The 18,721-nt window shown below is 33.3% G+C and overlaps 1 protein-coding gene across 2 annotated transcripts; it reads right to left on the bottom strand.

The window, feature by feature from the left end:
- Window positions 1–888: 888 nt before the first annotated feature.
- Window positions 889–17,251, bottom strand: hpn (hepsin). 2 transcript variants are annotated; one of them, XM_051131254.1, is made up of 13 exons: window positions 17,017–17,251; window positions 16,183–16,289; window positions 10,160–10,261; window positions 10,006–10,047; window positions 8,827–8,956; window positions 8,586–8,702; window positions 7,403–7,443; window positions 7,152–7,317; window positions 5,833–6,029; window positions 4,991–5,086; window positions 2,655–2,797; window positions 2,333–2,497; window positions 889–2,242 (listed from the first exon to the last, which is right to left on the bottom strand). In XM_051131254.1, exons 2-13 carry the CDS (start codon window positions 16,199–16,201, stop codon window positions 2,189–2,191), a joined length of 1,272 nt encoding a protein of 423 aa, XP_050987211.1. In that variant the 5' UTR covers window positions 16,202–16,289; window positions 17,017–17,251; the 3' UTR covers window positions 889–2,188. The 2 variants fall into 2 exon arrangements, with proteins under 2 accessions (XP_050987211.1, XP_050987210.1); XM_051131253.1 differs by having other exon boundaries at window positions 17,011–17,249.
- Between the last annotated feature and the right edge of the window lie 1,470 nt (window positions 17,252–18,721).

Raw genomic sequence — 18,721 nt, 5'->3', positions numbered from 1 at the left:
ACTGTTTTTAATAGTTGTGTTTGAGTCCCTCAGTTATGAAAAGATGAATCTCAAAATCATACAGTCACTACTGGAAAGGGTTCAAATATGCAAAAGATGCTTGAAAACTGAATAATCTGCAGGACCAGGAGGATTTTTCTGAAAAACAGTGCTCAGTTTAACTGTTCAGAACAAACAAGGGACTCATGAACAGCCATCACAAAACAAACAAACAAAAAAATAACTTATCTTAGATCATCCAGGTAACCACACACAGTGTTAAGAACTAATGCATTTACTATATCATTATAATTAATAAATTAAATATAAAAATTTGATTTTAATGTCAAGTTTCTAAAGCACAAACAAAAATAACCACAAATTACTACTCTTTTATATAAAAAATTAAGTCTTTATTTCAGCATTTAAAAGTCATATATTATGGGTGCAACATGTATATTTGGTTGAAAAGAACTGAAAAGAAAAAAGTAGTGAGATTACTGTACGTCAGATCAAAAATTCTATATTGTACATATATTAATATCAGTTTCATGAACATCAAAACAGAAAATAAGCATATTTATAGAATAAAAGCTAAATGCTGTTTGAGTTTTATCATTGTCATATTCAGCAGGCCTACACAGCTACCAAATTACTACAAAATGTTACTCAGAGGGTTACGGTACAAAATCTGGATAACAATATAGCAGCTTAACATAAAATTAGACATAAAACTGAATTAAACAGTGCATTGCATAGTACTTTAGCTATTCATATGTACAACAATATAAGCAACAATACTGACTGCAACAGCGGTGAGTTTATTTATACTGCTTTCTAAACCAGTCTTTGGTTTGTATCTTTACATTTAGTGCTCGTCATATCAATGCTTAACCCATCTTTTAAGAAAAAAGAAGAGAAAATAAAATATAATACATGTAAAATACATGAAGTGTGTAGTTTTCATGAAACATTTTCAAATGTCACCGTTTTGGTCATTTTAATTTATAAAACCTATTTAAGTACATATATAATCATGGCACATTTCACAGAGGCCTGTATTATTCGGCAAAATGCTTCATGTTCTACAGATTTTGACTGGACCTGTGCCACTAGTAAACAAAATTGTGATAAATACTGTAGACTGAAATATAGAGTCAGATTTAGGATTGTGATAAAATTGTATTTTGTGTGTGTGTTGCTGTCTGGAGTTTATATTATGTCTGTTTGCATAGCATTATATGTTATCCTGGACCACAAAACATCATGAGGGTACATTTCTTGAAACTGAAATTTAAACATCTGAAAGGTGAATTAATAAGCTTTCCATTGATGTATGTTGGTTAGGATAAGACAATATTTGGCCGAGATACAACTAGTTAAAAATCTGAAATCTGAAATCATCCCGATGACGTTCTTAGCAATGCATGTTACTAATCAAAAATTAAAATTTAATATATTTACGGTAGGAAATTTACAAAATATCCTCATGGAACATGATCTTTACTTAATGTCCTAATTATTTTTTGGCATAAAAGAAAAAATGACCATTTTGACCCATACAATGTATCGTTGGCTATTGCTACAAATATACAAGCTCTACTTACGACTGGTTTTGTGGTCCAGGGTCACATACTATTTAAATTAACAGAAACATACTTTTTTTTTTTTGTACAGGTAGATGAATAACAATTTTTAAATCTAGTCATAAATCTGACTGCAGCTGAGCATGACCATGGATTTAATTTGTTTTGCTACCATACATTATGTACAAACCGGCAATATAGTAGGACAAAAATGCTCTATATCCTAAATTATTAATTATTTCAATTGTTTTTGTGTGAAAAATAACATATGTAATATATAATTACATATAACACGCATATTATGAGTGGTTTTGGGTTCAGCCAAAATTGCTAATTTAAAAACCTTTTTATACTGTATTTTGGTGACAGATTTTCTGAGAAAAATAGCATGTTTGATGTTAATAAAACATACTATGTTCTCAAACATATTAAACCAAAGCACAGCATTAGAAATTGTTCTTGGCCTCCGTGAGTCAGATATTGTCCTTGAGACAGGTTGATCATCACAGATCATCTGATCAACACCAGACGTCTGGTGACATCTTATACTGATCCGAGCAACACATCTGACCTCAACAGGCAACATTTCAGTCTCATATGAAACATTCTTCCGCTCTGAATGGCTATGGTGTAACCGCTCGTGCCATTTTGTGCACTCCTGGGGAGTTTTCATACATCTGTGGAGGTAAATATAAGAGAGAGTTTGTTTTTGTGATATGTAGATATGCTGTTGAAAGTGTGATTGTCAGTCAACCTGCAACACTCACCCTCATGGCTGTAGATATCCATGGCAGAAAGCGTGACACACGTGTGTAGACGCCAGGCTTTTTAGCCATGGCGCAGCCTGTGCCCCAGCTCACCACCCCCAGTAAACGATAGCGGCTAGTCTTAGACAGGATATCCGCTGCTACAAAAGGACCACCGCTGTCCCCCTGACATGACATGAGAGATAGTATTATAACTGATTTCAAATCAGTTCACAGTTCCACACAGCAACCTTACGCACATTAGTTATGAATGTTGCCCTCTAGTGGACACGTGCTGCTTTGTCCATCTAAACTGATGATGTCATAGCTAAGCAGCAGATACCTGGCAGGAGTCGGTTCCTCCTTTCTCATATCCGGCACAGAACATGGTGGTTGTGACCTGGTTGTCATAATAATCCGGGCCATTGCACACAGCATCGCTGATGATGGGCACGTGGGCTTCCTGGAGGACGTTGGCTTGAGTGCCTACAAGAAATCATGAGACGTGAAGGAGGGTGTTTGTGTTAAACTGAAACTTTTCTGAAAGTCTGTAGAGTCCCTAAAGGAGTATTCATGCTTTTTCAAACTAATGTCTATTAGCTTTCATGTTAAGTTGGATTTAGCATATTTAAAAGGAATAGTACACCCAAAAATGAAAATTTACTCACGCTCATGTCTCTCCAAACCTGTGTTACTTTCTTCGGTGGAACATAAACCAAATGATTTTAGTTCCCTTTAACTTTGACTTTAAATAAAAGTCGATGGGTCGTACAGGTTTGAAATTAAATGAGGCTAAGTAAATGAACGCAGAATTTAAATTTTTAAGTGATCTATGCCTTTAAAAGCACTGTAATTTGTTGCAGAATTGCATTACTCAATATACTGTAAAAAGCAATCAATCACAAAATGCTGCATTGTTCCTTTTTATGGAAAGTAGCTTTACTTTTTTCACTGTTGGGGCATAATACATAGGACGAAGATATAATACATAAAAAAAAATATATAACTGTAAATGTTGTTTCTTGTGAGTGACATATACCCAGCTAACAGGGAATGTTTTTAGAATTTTGTCTCAAATTTTTTCTCAGAATTCTGAACAAACGTTCTTCCAGTAACATTAGTAGAACATTTGTTTCAAAGTAGAATTTTCACAAACATTTTTTTAAATGTTACTACTTGATTCAGATTGTTCAGTCAACATTCAAAAGTAACATTTCAATTATGCTTGCAAAATAATAATCCCTTAATGTTTTCGCTAATGTTTGCATAGCCAAAAAAAGGTTTTTAAATGTAAAAAAAACTGGACATTTCGAACATTAACAAAACATTCATAAAAAAAGCATTTTCATAACTTAATGCGAATGTTAGCGAAATGTTCTTAAAATATGTTTTTTGTTACCTGGGAATGCATATATAACTGCAAATGCATTTTTACAGGTAACAATGCATCACAACATTTTCATAAATCTTTATAAGTTTTAATAACTTATTATGACCAAGACCAAATAGTTACAGGCATGATTCTAAGCAACAAGTTTTCCATTAGTAATTTAGTAGATTCTATCTAAAATACAATCATTCTGACATGACATAAAAGCAGCCAAATGTACGCTGTCAATCACTACACAGACAATAATACATGACCCTCAGTGTTTATGAACAAACAGGAAATGTATTTACAGTAAATGGAAGCTTAGCAGGTAAGTGGGCAGCATCATAAATAAACATTTAAAACATGCAACTTTTCTAAAAGTATAACCATCGTACTGAAACATGCTAGAATATGAAAGTGATGCAGTGTTATTTTAGCATTATTATATTCTGTCATAATATTTATTAATATTTTAAAAAGGGTTTATTTTAATATTAGTTTTATTTTATGTAACTTTTAGTCATATTATGTGCTTTTGCCATTTTTATTTGAATAATTTTATTTAGATTTAATTATTTGTTCAGTTTTCAAGTTTAAGTTTTTTTTTAATCTAATATTTACAGTATATTTTACTTTATTTTATTCATTTAAATAATTAATTTAATTATTCTGTGAAAAGCACTTTAGCATACTTATTATGCTATTATTAGTAATTATTATGGAAATTATATACTTTAAAAGACTGCATTCATTGCACTCATAATTAACTCAAATTATATTACCATATAGTTTAAATGTATATTAAATGTAATTAACTGAACTTAAGAGTGTTTAAGTAGGACTTCTTTATATGAAATTTTATAATTCTGTTGTTTTTGTGTACTTTCTAATATACTTTTATGTCATCTTTAATGAAAGTTGTGTTGTGTATTTAAATATATTTGTAAATACGCATTTCTAATGAAGTTGCAACATTTAAAATGTATTAAATTTATTATAATATTGAACAGTTACAAAAATAGGTGTACTTGTTGTTGTCACAAATGACAACAACACTGGAATGATGTGATAAGCCTGCTAGGTTTCTTTCACAAGTAAGCGTACTTGTAAGGGAAGTTGAAATTATTGTCTGATAACCGATAGCTGGTCATACGTGCGGTACATTTGAGCACAGCAACACTCAAACAGGACACTGACACAAAGGTCAAAGCCAGACAGAAAAACAGACAGAGTCTCCAGTTCCAGGTAAAGAGATGATAAACACTGGAATTCAACACTTCAAAGACACAGAATAAGTTATTACTAACCATAATACTCCACATTACCCCAGCCGGTTACTGTACCCATCTGTCCATCCGCCAAACGCTGGCCGTAGGTAGGAAGACACACCGGCTGGATATAATCTAAAACGCCAAAAGAAATGATGTCAACCGAGAGGAAAACAAACATAGTCAAATGCAATACTGTGGAAAGGACACTAGAGGGAAAGAGGAGCAATTTTTAGCTTCTCGAGTTTGATTTCTTTCAGTTTACATTGAGAAACAAATGCATTTCAGAATCAAATCCAGCATATTCCCTACAACACAGTCTGGTTAATGGTTACAGAAAACTGTGGATATGAGCAAAAGCTTTGTCCCTCTGGAAAATTCTGACGGTATTGTCTTTTGTTTCACTCAAGGCCCCTTGGAAATAGAGGAGCTTTGTTCTCAGGATGAGCAACCTGAGACCGGGGCGAGGTTTTACTATAACGCTGTGTTCATTCAGACAGGCCCGTAACATACCAGTACCTAATGAAAAACTCCTCAAAACAGACGCTGATTAAACGGCTGCCAGTAAAGATTTGTCCTCGTTACACAGAGCTATTTCCTTTCTGCATGCATTCTTTTATGAAAATACTTTTGTATTGAAATGCCTTCAAAACACAACACAAAAAACCAACATGACATTTACAGTAGCATTTAATAGACACTTTTATTCAGAGAGTCATTAAGTCATTTTTCTGTCTAAACCAAAAGTGAATATGTATAACCACAGCCAGTCAGAACATCTGTGATGTTTGATTTGAATTTATACAGAGCAGGATTTTGGCCACTGAGGTTTCACTGTGGGCAGGGCTACCTATTACCTGTTGGTTTGTGTGAAAACTCACCTGTGAACTGCAGAGGTTTTGTCAGCGACAAGACTGCAATGTCACGACTGTTGTCGTCAATGTTGGCGTCGACAAAGGGCAGGTAGCTGCTGTGGTAGACAACCGTCTTCACCTCAGCGATCACAACATTCTTACGGATGGGAGTGTTGTATATTGATCCCATCAGAACTCGCCAGCGTGACACATGACGATACCTCCTGAGGTTACAGGCAACAAATCAGCATTTTAGAAATGATTTCTGAAGGATCATGTGACACTGAAAATTGCTGAAAATTCAGCATGGCATCACAGAAATAAATTGCATTCTAAAATGTATTCAAATAGCATACTGTTATTTTAAATTGTAATAATATTTCACAATTTTAGCCATGCAATCTGTAAGATAAACATTGCTACCATTGTTTAGCATGAAGTTAGTAAGTTTTAGCTTGATTCTAGACATTAACATGTTTCTAACATGTTTTAGCATATTTTTTTTAACATAATATAGGGCACTGCTAGTGTGTTTTAACACATTGTTAATATGATTTATCCTGTTAGTTGTGTCCCAAATGACACAGGCTAAAAAAAAAAGTTAATCAAAGTTGTCCTAAGACAAGTAGGGGTATTGTTTTGGTTTTAGGACAACTTTGATGAAAGGTTTTTTGATCCACTTCAAATGTTGACTACTGTACACTATGCACTATGTACTCCACTGCGTAGTGTATTAAGTAACCCTGGACCACAAAACCAGTTATAAGTGTCACGGGTATATTTGTAGCAATAGCCAGCAAATACATTGTATGGGTCAAAATTATTTATTTAATGCCAAAAATCACGTTCCATGAAGATATTTTGTAAATTTCCTACCATAAATATATCAAAACTAGTAATATGTATTGCTAAGAACTTCATTTGGACAACTTTAAAGGCAATTTCATTATTTAGAGTTTTTTTTTTTTTTTTTTTTTTTTTTGTACCCTCAGATTCCAGATTTTTAAATAATTATATAGTCCTATCCTAACAAACCATACATCAGTGGAAAGCTTTTTTATTCAGCTTCTCAGACTTTAAAAAAATGACCCTTATGACTGGTTTTGTGGTCTAGGGTTACAAGTAAGATTATTATGTCATCCGATATCAGTCTGATAGCCCTCTCCCTTCCATTACATAATTAACCTCCAACTTTTGTTTTTTGGAATTTTCAGTACACAATTCACAGTATTTATACTAAAAAATGCCATAAAACAATGTGCATGTACACATGGGACACACCTTTTGAAAGCATCTTTTAGCGTGTTTTAGTAAAGATAGTAGTAAAAAGTGTATATGTCACTTACTCAGGAAAACAGTGTGCAGCACTCACAATCCAGCGATCTGAAATGATGGATCCACCACACTGATGAACTCCATCATACTGTAAGCTGACCTGCCATGGCCACGAACCCTGACGAGCATCCACTCCCCCCACAATCCGCTCCTCAGGCAGCATACGACGACCACAGTCTACAGCAATAGAAAGTGAACAAATCATGTATTTGCAGTACAAATATTCAATATGCTACAAATATGCTTGAGTTGTAGCACTTACCCTGACAAATCACCTCAAGTATCTGACCTTTGTCACATTTACTAAAACAGAAATGAAACATTAAAATGGTTTAGAGAGTTAACAAAACTGCAGCTGTTTTTAGACTTTAGTTATTGTTTCTTTTTTGTTTACCAGATTAAAATTCAATCTGATACACTGTTAAAGACAGATTAGACGTGAGAGTGTAGGGTGTTGACTGGGCTGGACATAACAACATTGCAGGCAACATATTAATCACAAATTATATTATATTAAAACAATGGCTGCTGGGGAAGTGTTTCAAATTGATTTTTTTTTATTTAGTTTGGTGATATGCATGGTGCATATACAGAATCTATAGTTGGATCTTTAAAAAAAAGACCCTGTTCAAAAGTTTACATACGCTCGATTCTTAATACTGTTGTTACTAGAATGATCCACAGCTGTGTTTTTGTGTGTGTGTGTGTGTTCATGAGTCCCTTGTTTGTCCTGAACAGTTTCAAACACTCACTGAAGGAAAAACGATGCATTAAGAGCCAGGGGTGTAAACTTTTGAACAGAATGAAGATGTGTACTTTTTTTTTCATTTAGTACTGCCCTTCAGAAGCTACAGAAGATATTTACATGTTTCCCAGAAGACATAATAAGTTAAATTTACCCTGATCTTCAAATTCAAAAAATGTTCACCCCTCTGCTCTTAATGCACTGTTTCCTTGTGAAGCATCAGTGAGCGTCTGAGCCTTCTGTAATAGTTGCATATGAGTCCCTCAGTCGTCCTCAGTGTGAAAAGATGGATTTCAAAATCATACAGTCAATGTTGGAAAGTGTTCAAATACACAAAATTGCTGAAAAGCCAAAGAATTGGTGGGACCTGAAGGATTTTGTCTGAAGAACAGTGGGCAGTTTAACTATTTAGGACAAACAAGGAACTCATGAACAACTATCACTAAAAAAAAAAAACAGCTGTGGATCATTAAGGTAACAACACAGTATTAAGAATCAAGTGTATGTAAACTTTTGAACGGGGTCATTTTTATGAATTCAACTAGTATTTTCTCTTGTGGACTATATATGTCTTTTTCTGTACGTGAAATATCTTATTCAGGTCAGTACTGAAAAGAAAATAACAGATTCTGCAAGGTGTATGTAAACTTTTGAGCTAAACTATATTTAGTTTTAATTGTATGTAAAGGTCATTTCTTACCAAGGATAGAGGGCTGTTTTTATCTTCTTCCCATATGTTAACTCACTCTCTTTCACGCAGAAAAAATCTCGGTCACCACCATTATCAGGAGCACATGTCGCTGAGAAATTCACTGCTCTGAATAGAAAGGAAAACGCAAATCAAGATGTGACTGAAATATGATGAATTCCAGTCATATTTTAAACTGACTTGATGAAATGGATGTGAATACATGAGAAACAGTAGTACATGTGTTCGTTACCTGACAAAGCCCATCTCCTCACAGCTGATGTTGGCAACGAGCTGGTTGGTGGTGGATGAGCAGACGTGTTTCCACCTCCGCTGAGTGGAGTCAAACACTCGTAGCCTCTGGTCTGCTGCGCTCACCTGTACTGCAAGACATGATCAAGACAGTATGTGTGTTTACATGGAGCAATGAGCATTTTTATTTCGAAAGTGAAACCGGTAAAACAGCGCGCATAAGAAAGCGACTGCACGCTTTCGCGATCGTCGGCAACTGCACGCGATCACAGATTGCACGCTTTGATTCATTGTTAAGCAACTCTTGGTACAGTAAAACTTTTTAGTAGCTAACACAACGCAGCTCATTTTAGAACTGCGTTACAGAGGGTCATGCTATTTTTTGATCCCTTACTGCTTTAACATTAAGAAATTAGGGCAATATGATATATGTTAATCAGCTTGCTGAGATGAAGCTATATTGTGTTTATCATTTTATCTGGTAGATATATCTGTGCAACCTGGTTATTAGAAACTGCAAACAAGAAATCTATTTGGTGTGTTCAGTATTAGGCCTTTTATTCTAAGCAAGTGCAAGCAGCTATTCAAAATATTAACGCAAATACTGGTGATTTGTATTTGTTGTCATTGTACACTATTAGAGTGTCCCAAAATTGAAGGCGCCAGCTCATATAAACACCATATCGGATTAGATAACGTCTCATGTAAACGGTCCACCTAATCTTTCAATCTGAATGATTTTAATCAGAATGACAAAAAAGTGTACATGTAAACGTGGCTTTTGAGCATGCTTATACTGTTATAGATGACCTAATACACTTCCTGTGTTGCACAGGATACGAGTGTACATGCAGAATGCACTGTGCTAAATACTGCATGATGCAGTTCAATGCACTTAACATGAACTTCCAAAATATAAAATGCAAAATAATGAATTTACTTCTGAGATTATAAACTGATGCCACTTGTTGAATTATACATGCAACACAAATATTACGAGTCAGTTTACAGTATATTCAGGTGGTCTAGGATTTGCATGTAAATCTATAGATAGATAGATCGATAGACAGACAGACAGATAGACAAATAGATAAAAATGTACCAACACATATGGTCCTATCTTAATAAAAGGCAAAAATGCTAAAAATAAATCTTTAAAAAAAAAAAGAACAATGCCTACCATCAAATAATCCAGTATCTTCTGTCGTTCTGAGATACGTGACTAAAAAACAACAAAGAAATCAAGTGTATTGAGTTTCTGGAGTGACTGTAGTATTATAAGCAGTTCCTATTACCAAACTGGATTTCCCAGAAATCCAAGCAGAAAGTCTCACCAAGTGCCCAGATGGCGGCTCCCAGCCCTCCCAAAATGATCAAGATCAGAGCTACCGCAGCGGCCACCCGACACCGGCTGAAGATGCTCATCCCTGGACTTCCTGTAGGACAGAAACGTACCGTTTCAGTACAGGACAAAGCAGTAATTTAATATTTTGTGAGCGTTAAAATACATGCCTGTGTGCAAACACATAAATCATGACAGAGCTGATGAAAAGAACAGAACCATGAACAAGATCAATAGTCCAAAGTCATCAATTCCTCACTGCTAAAGTAAACGTGGGATTCATCTCAGTGCCATGATCAGCTCTCTCTCTCCACACACACACAGAACAGTGTCAGCATGCTCCTAAAGATGTAACTATGTCAGTGGTAAGTGGCCAGTGCCATAAAGATCATATGAAGTCATATCCAGTCCTGCATGCACTGAACATTTACCACATCTGTTTTTTATAAAAGCACTATTTCATTCTCCTTGTATCGGTATTGCTCATTCATAACCAATTTCAACATAGATAAAACACATACACATAATTTTATATACGTATGACTTATGTATCCTGCTTCTCAGATGTTTATCCTGAAATGAAAAGACCCTAATAATCTCTCAAGTGTCTCCTATATGATGTTAGAGAAGATCTCAACAATGTCAGAATAAACTGTGCTCAGATTTGCCAAGACAAGTCTGGCATCAAAAGTCAACATATGACCTCAAACATTTATGAAATATGCTATTATACCATTAATAAAACAAATAAAATTATATATTAACAGCTCTATACTCTTTTATAGCTAGTGTCTATTTTTAGCAACTTTTGTTTCTCCTAATAGCTTTTTCTTGACATGAGTGAATCAAATGATAGTAAAAATGATAAATGAAATTGATAATGAAAAAATAAGAAAATGAATATTAATTATAAATATAAAAATATAATATTATTTTCATTGAGTGAATCAAACAGCAGTAAATATGAAGAACAACATTCATAATTTTCCCTTTATCTCTGGATCAGTAATGCAAGTCAAAATTATTTAAGTATATTAAATATTACTTAAATACCAGTCAAAAGTTTTTGAACAGTAAGATTTTTAATGATTTTTTTAAAAAAAAGTCTCTTGTGCTCATCAAGCCTGCATTTAAAAATACAGCAAAAGCAGCAATATTTTGAAATATTTTTACTATTTAAACTAACTGCTTTCCATATGAATATATTTTTAAAAAGTTATTTATTCCTGTGATCAAAGCTGAATTTTTAGCATCATTACTCCAGACGTTTATACGGTTACAAAGAATATTTCTATTTCAGGTAAAAGCAGTTCTTTCAAACCTTCTATTCATCAAAGAGACCTGAAAAATTAAGGTTTTCAACATAATAATAATAAATGTAATGAATTTTAATAATAAATTTAATACATTTTAATGAAATATTTTTGAGCAGCCAGTCAGCATATTAGAATGATTTCTGAAGGATCATGAAGTAATGATGCTTAAAATTCAGCTTTGAAATCACAAGAATAAATTACATTTTAAAATATATTCAAATAGAAAACAGCTATTTTAAATAGTAAAAATATTTCAAAATATTACTGTTTTTGCTGTACTTTGGATCAAATAAATGCAGGCTTTGTAAACAGAAGAGACTTTAAAAAACAAAAAATCTTACTGTTCAAAAATGTTTGACTGGTAGTGTACATTAAATATTAATATATATTATATTATAAAGTGTTAAATATATGAAATATATGATTTAATATTGTTCTTAAGTTTACATTTTCATTGCTTTTACTTTTATTAAAAGCCAATGATGACAATATAAGGGGTTTTCTTGCAAATGATAAATATGTAAAATCCTGCTTCTGTCATTGGGACAAAAAAATGAGCAATAAATCTTTTTTTTGGGAGTAGTGGGAAATAATACAGACAAGACTCAAACTTGCATCCTTTACATTGTAACCACATGCATTAACGTACCAATGAGCGATGGCTCCAACCAAACTACATTCAATGTCAAGACCCAATATAGTCCACAGAAAATGAGCAGGGATCACCAAATTTACCTTTCTTTGTGCTTTTTGATAATATTTAACAAACATGAAGCATGTGTAGGATTTTGTGATTGATGGGCTTCAGATTCAGGTGTTTCTGCACATGCGGCTGCCATGTGGACCATCACAAAACGTGTGTTTTCCTGTGAGGAGCTTGTGCAGAAGCTCTGGTGTGATGATTAACAGTCGGCCCATGCGACATCAGACTACAGCAGAGACTGTGCTGTCTGATAAGCCCAGTGCAAACAAACACACAAAACAGGTTGCTGCAGCTCTGCATCAGGACTGAACGCACAGGCCTTTGGGTCATAGGGACATATGACGTAGAAACATCTCTTTACAGTATTTAAAGGCCATTGTGATCCTTATGACCTAAACAAGCACAGGAAAGGAGAAAAGGTTCACCCAAAAATTACAATTCTGTCATCGTTTTTTTCTTCTGTGAAAGACAAAAGAAAATATTCTGGAGTATGTAAGCGTTTTGGCTCCGACTGACTTCCATACTATGGACAAAAAGTAATATATGAGCCGAAACTGTTTATTTACCAGCTTTATTTGAAATAACATCTTTTGTGTTCCACAGAGGAAAGAAACGCATACAGGTTTGGAATGACAAACTAAATGAGTAAATGATGACATAACCTTCATTTCTGGGTGGACTGTCCTTTAGAGAACAATGTGTGATGCGTTTGCTGGGAAATTCATTCATGCCAGAGCTTGATGATTCACACTCTTTGCAGTTCGGAGGGAATTACAGGTCATGGTCATAGATAAATAACACATGGAAAGTGATGTTAGAATGATGTTTCTATCATTATAAGAAAAATGGCGGTGAGCTGCTGTTTTGTCTTTCATTGAATTTAATTTCAAACGCCAAGAGCTAAGGACCCAAGTTGCTAACATTTTTTCTTACATGCACTACAGTATGTAAGAAATAATGTACGATCACAGAGTCATAACAGAAATTAAAACCTAACATGGTCATCCTCTCAACATAAAGTGGAAGAAATCTATTCAGCAGTAATGACTATTCTCCCATTCTTTACACAGCTAGTTTGCCAATAAATTATTTATAAAGTGGTAATTGTTTTATTGCAGCATTTGCAAATGAACAGTTTAGTTATAAAAACTATAAAAAAGCTTGTTGCCAACATCAGCTGTGAGGAGATGTCAGGTAACGAACACTGTTCTACTACTGTTTCTCATGTACTGACATCCATTTGGTCAAGTCGGTTTAAAATATGACTGGAATTCATCATATTTCAGTCACGTCTTGATTTTGATGATTTTAGTAAGAGTTTGATATTGAATCTAGAAGGTAATCTATTAGACTGTGGCTGTCATAAGCTGTCAAATGTGGCTTTACGGAGAGGCCAGGCAGATATAAATGAAACGCTATTGGCTGTTTTAAAAAAGGGGGGCGAGGCTGATCGATATGTCCCGCCCTGTTTTCCTGTTTCAGTTGAAATTACATCACCACAAAGAATAACGCTGCGTGTTTCAAGCCATCTCAGTGGACCTTTAGGGCATCATGATTTCACGTTTTACTGCAGAAGCCGACAAGCGCTCTTGTTGTTTGTGAACAGAAGCCGATCAAGAAGTCAATTTTAGCGAATCAGCGTGCTGTATTCAGGTCAGGTGACAAGGCTGCCAGTCACTTTGAGGAAAAGACGCGCTAGATGAGAGGAATTTCGTCAACGCTGACTAAAAGTGATCAAGCATGGATCATTTCGATGAACTTGATGAACCCCTGATATCTTCTTCAGGGCGTAAAAGAAAAATAAAAGCTGAAACTTTTTCATAGAACCTTGCAAAAGCAGCGTGTTATAATGGTGAGGGAAAACAAATATTTATTATATTTAAAAAAATATACTTTTATTGAACTTTAATTATGTAAGTTACCTGTATTTAATTAAGTTATATTACTTAACTCAAAATAACCCAACTGTAGTTTGATTGATTTTACTTGTAATGCACAAAAAAAAAAAAAAAAAAAAAAAAAAAAAAAAACATGATTTCTGAAAATAATTAAAAATCTGTTTTTGCAAATAAACTCTTCAAATAAAGAGACAGCATACTGCACATTCAGTGGTTTGGGGTCATACATTTCTTTCATCAGAAATTAATAATTTTACTCAGCAAGGTGAAAGTAAATAACATCCTGGAAAAACATGGTTTCCACAAAATATTAAGCAGCACACCTATTTTCAACACTGGTAATAGTAAGAAATTAACAGTAAGATAATCAGAAATGTTTCTTGAGCAGCGGTTTCTGATTTCTGAAGGATCATGTGACACTGGGGTAATGATGCTGACAATTCAGCTTTGCATCACAGGAATAAATAACATATTACAATATATTTAAATAGAAAACAGTTATTTGAAACTGCAATAATATTTCACAATTTTACTGTTTTTACTGTATTGTTGATCAAATAAACGCAGCCTTGGTGAGCATAAGAGACTTTTTTCAAAAGCATTTTTCAGAAATTGTACCGACCTCAAACTTTTGATTTATAGACCATAATCTAGTCAGATTAGACATGCATTAAACGTGCATGAAAATGACACCTACATATGGCACTCACTGTATAAAGGTCCTACATCATGTCATTTTCACAGCTCTCAACTTTCAAAACTATTTTACAGAGTTTTTGCCTAAATATGTTTTTTCGGAAAGAAAGTTTCATCAGCTGAACAATCGCACTGCAGTCCACTGAACATTTATTTCTTTCACTCACAGCCTTTTTGTCATTTCCATCAAAAATAAAATATGGTGTTACTCTAACTAAGGTCTATTTACCTTATTCTTCAACACAGAAGTGAGCCTGTGGGTGAGACTTAGAGTTCATTAGCCGCTATAGGGAAATAACCATAAGAACCATAAGAATACCAACATGCAGTAAACGGTAAAACTGTTTGCACTACAAACCAGTGTGTTCATAATTAAAATAATACATTAAAATAATATGGTAAGACACACCAATTTGCAATATCAAGCAGCAAAACAAGCTGTTTTGTACAGCTAAAATTATCTGGACAGAAACAACCAGAAGCCAGACCCATAAAATTTACAAATGGCCGCTCTTACGGGAAAAATAAGGTGCATAATGCAGATAATCAGTTGTTTGCATGAGTTATGCCATGAAGCGGCTTTCCAGAGAGCATCTAATAACACAGGAGGTTTTATCATCTAGATTAGATGTTGGACTGAAACTATCTGAGAACTGTTGCAATTCTTCTTATGAAATGTCTTGGTCACTGATGCAAGCTCTTAAACAATGCACTTGAAACATATCAGAGTATAAAGTAAAAATGAGGCCATCCATATCTCACTGTGACTCTCAACTGACTGGTGACTTTTTGTCTAAGCCCAAATTTGAACAGTTAGATTAGAGGTCAGAACAAAATTGAAACAGTGTGATGTTTTCCTGTATGCTCTGTCTCGTTTCATTCCTGAGGATTTCCCCACTGCCGTTTCTACAGCACCTGCTATGACCCATTTGACCGGAGAACAAGTAGTACTTTTGTCTGAGTGGGGGTTTTTATGAGACAGAGCTTTTTCAAGGTACGCTGCTCTCTCTCTCTTGCTCAAGATGGTCATACCTGGATGATTCGAGTTTTGCAGCCAAATTAAAACATCACAACAGCCTTCAGTTCTAAAATGGCCTCTACAATGAAATGCATCCACTATAAATGACTGTTTTGGTCTAGAACAGTTTTTGAAAATTCTAAACGTCTGATCTAAGAGTTCCCAACCTTAATTTATCCCTAATTTCCTATCAGTTCAGCTTTTTGTGCAGGTAAACAGCTGTATGGGCACATCACGTCATGTCTTGACACATTTTGGCCTTTTGTCAAAGTAATACACAGATCCAAACTGACCAAAACAAATCGAGTACATGACCCATCACTGTTAATCTTTAACATGGCAGTCGTCTGATGTCAAAAAGGAGAGAAATAGCTCGGTACTCACCGATCTTCTTCTCTGGCATCTTTATCCGAAGTAAAAAACTAAAAAATAAGCTTGGAATGGTTTCCAGTGATTCCTTCCCGAAACCTTGATTTGTTGCTTCTTCAAACCTGAAAATGTCAAGGAAAATGCTTATAAAAAGTAATCCGACTGCCGTCGTGGACATAGATGGGTTAAGCAAGTTAAATAAACCAAAGGGCAAACTGAGAAAAAATTCAGAGGGTTACAGTCAGTGCCGTTATTAACAATCACTGTAAAAATGTTTTCAACACAATGATAATTATGACACAACATAATTTCACTTGTGCATTAATTTAAGTAATTGCTACTCACTTTTAAATCTTTATTAATAATTACATTCAAACTGGTTAAAGTGTAATTAATTTATTACTGTGATTTATAACTTTATAAATTTGGTTTAAATTAAGCCATTAAACCTTTTAGAGGGCTGAAAGCAGTTTAGTTTTGTGTATTTTGTGTTCAGCTAAATATCCACTTTTTCTCTCTAATGTTTCTAAATATTCACATATTTTCTGTATTTTTACTTCTTTTTTAAATGTACGTTAAAAGTTCTAAATTAATGAAAAACAAAAAATACACAAATTGCAAGAATGAAAAAAAAAAAAAACCTATAATGAATTCGGTCCTGATGATCAGTTACATAACAAGGTAAAAATCTGAAAAGAAAAAAAAAAAAAAGATCTTGAAATGAATTGTTGGTATCATTATTGGCTATAAATGAACATAATTAAAATATATAAAATGTTAATGTCTTATTCGTTTATTTCCAGCTCATCAGTGCTCTTAATAGTAAAAATTTTAAGTTCTCACCTTTACCTCTCCACTTCAGATTCTTGGTTAAACTCTTGAATAGGAAACAAAGAGGTGAAGAAGTAAATCAGCGGTTTCTTCAAGATATTCGCGCTGACATTTCACTTTCCCCGGAGTCCCTCTCTCTTTTATTGCGTGTTAAATGAAGCTATTCTCCGGCGGGCAGGACAGCTCTTCACCTCACTCACTCTGCTACTTCTCCGCTGTTCGCTGGAGTGGAAACCTCCCTCTTCCGGTCAGTAGCGAGTCTCAGGAGAGCGCAGGTGTGTAAAGTGTGTGCAGGTGCGCGCGCGCGCTGGACAGGTGAATCTGTGTGCGCACAACTCACCTTCAGCAGCAGCTCGTCTGATGGAGCACGACACGAGCGAGTGTGTAACTTGTAGTTTTTAGAGATTTTTGCATACAAAACTAGTCGTTGAAATTGGTCAATATTAATAAAGATAATTCATATTATAATATAACACTCACATACAGAATATTAATAGACAGTATATTCAGTATAATAATTGTATTTAATATTATGCTTAATATTATTAACTATTATGTTCTTTAGTTCTTTAGATTGGCCATAAATGCCATGGATCATATATGCTATGTGCCCATTTTATTATTTTCCAACAATAATAAGAGTAATAATTATAATGATAATGATTATTATTATTATTAAAATAACCACTCCAGCTGTTATTAATAATGAATTGTTAAATATAAAATAATTAGTATTTAATATTACTTATTAAATAAAATTAATATTTAATAATATATTAGTAACAGATTGTTGTTCAGAAAAAACTGTAAATGGGAACATCATTTTTCTCTATTTTTATTTAATGTAATACTCAAATATAATATTAATAATTATTACGCTCTTTAGTTGTGGTCTTTAGATTGGCCATAAATACCATGAACCATATGTGCTCATTTTATTATTTTACAACAACCACAGCAATAATAATAATAATAATAATAGTAATAATAATAATAATATTAATAATAATATAATATAATATAATAATAATAATAATTCAATATAATAAATATTATTATTATTATTATTATTATATAATCAATATAATATAATATAATATTATTTTATTTAATGAAATACTCTACTATTGTGCTACTAATATTATTAATTATTATGTTCTTTACTTCTTTATATTGGCCATTAATATCATGGACCATGTATGCTCTGTGTCCATTTTGTTATTTTCCATTATTAATAATAATAATAATAATAATATTATCATCATCATCATCATCATCATCACAAGCATTATTATTTTTAATAAAATACTAAAATGATCAAAAGACTAATATTTAATATATAGTTAACATATATAAATATTAAGTAATGTTTGTTTTAATGTTAAAATATTTAGTTATAGTTTGGTATTGTTCATAAAATAACAAAATTGTTATGTTATTATGTAGTATGTAGTAATGAATATATTTTACACATTTTTAAAAATATATATTTTTTATATATTTTTAAATATATTATAAATCATGAAACATGGAAAAATAAAATTCATAATTAATTTATAATATATTATTATTGTTGATGTTCTGTTTTTTTTTAGCTCTTAAGATTGGCAATAAATACCATAAACATGTACCAACAACATGTACAAACATGTAGTAACAACAACAAAAAATCAAACAAGCAGGAAATAATGACATAAATAAATGACGACAAAGGAGGAGGAGG

The sequence above is a fragment of the Labeo rohita genome, chromosome 16 (assembly GCF_022985175.1).
Source record: "Labeo rohita strain BAU-BD-2019 chromosome 16, IGBB_LRoh.1.0, whole genome shotgun sequence".
Taxonomy (NCBI): Eukaryota; Metazoa; Chordata; class Actinopteri; order Cypriniformes; family Cyprinidae; genus Labeo; species Labeo rohita.
Note: the sequence above shows the minus strand (reverse complement) of the source record. Positions and strands in the feature narration are given on the sequence as shown.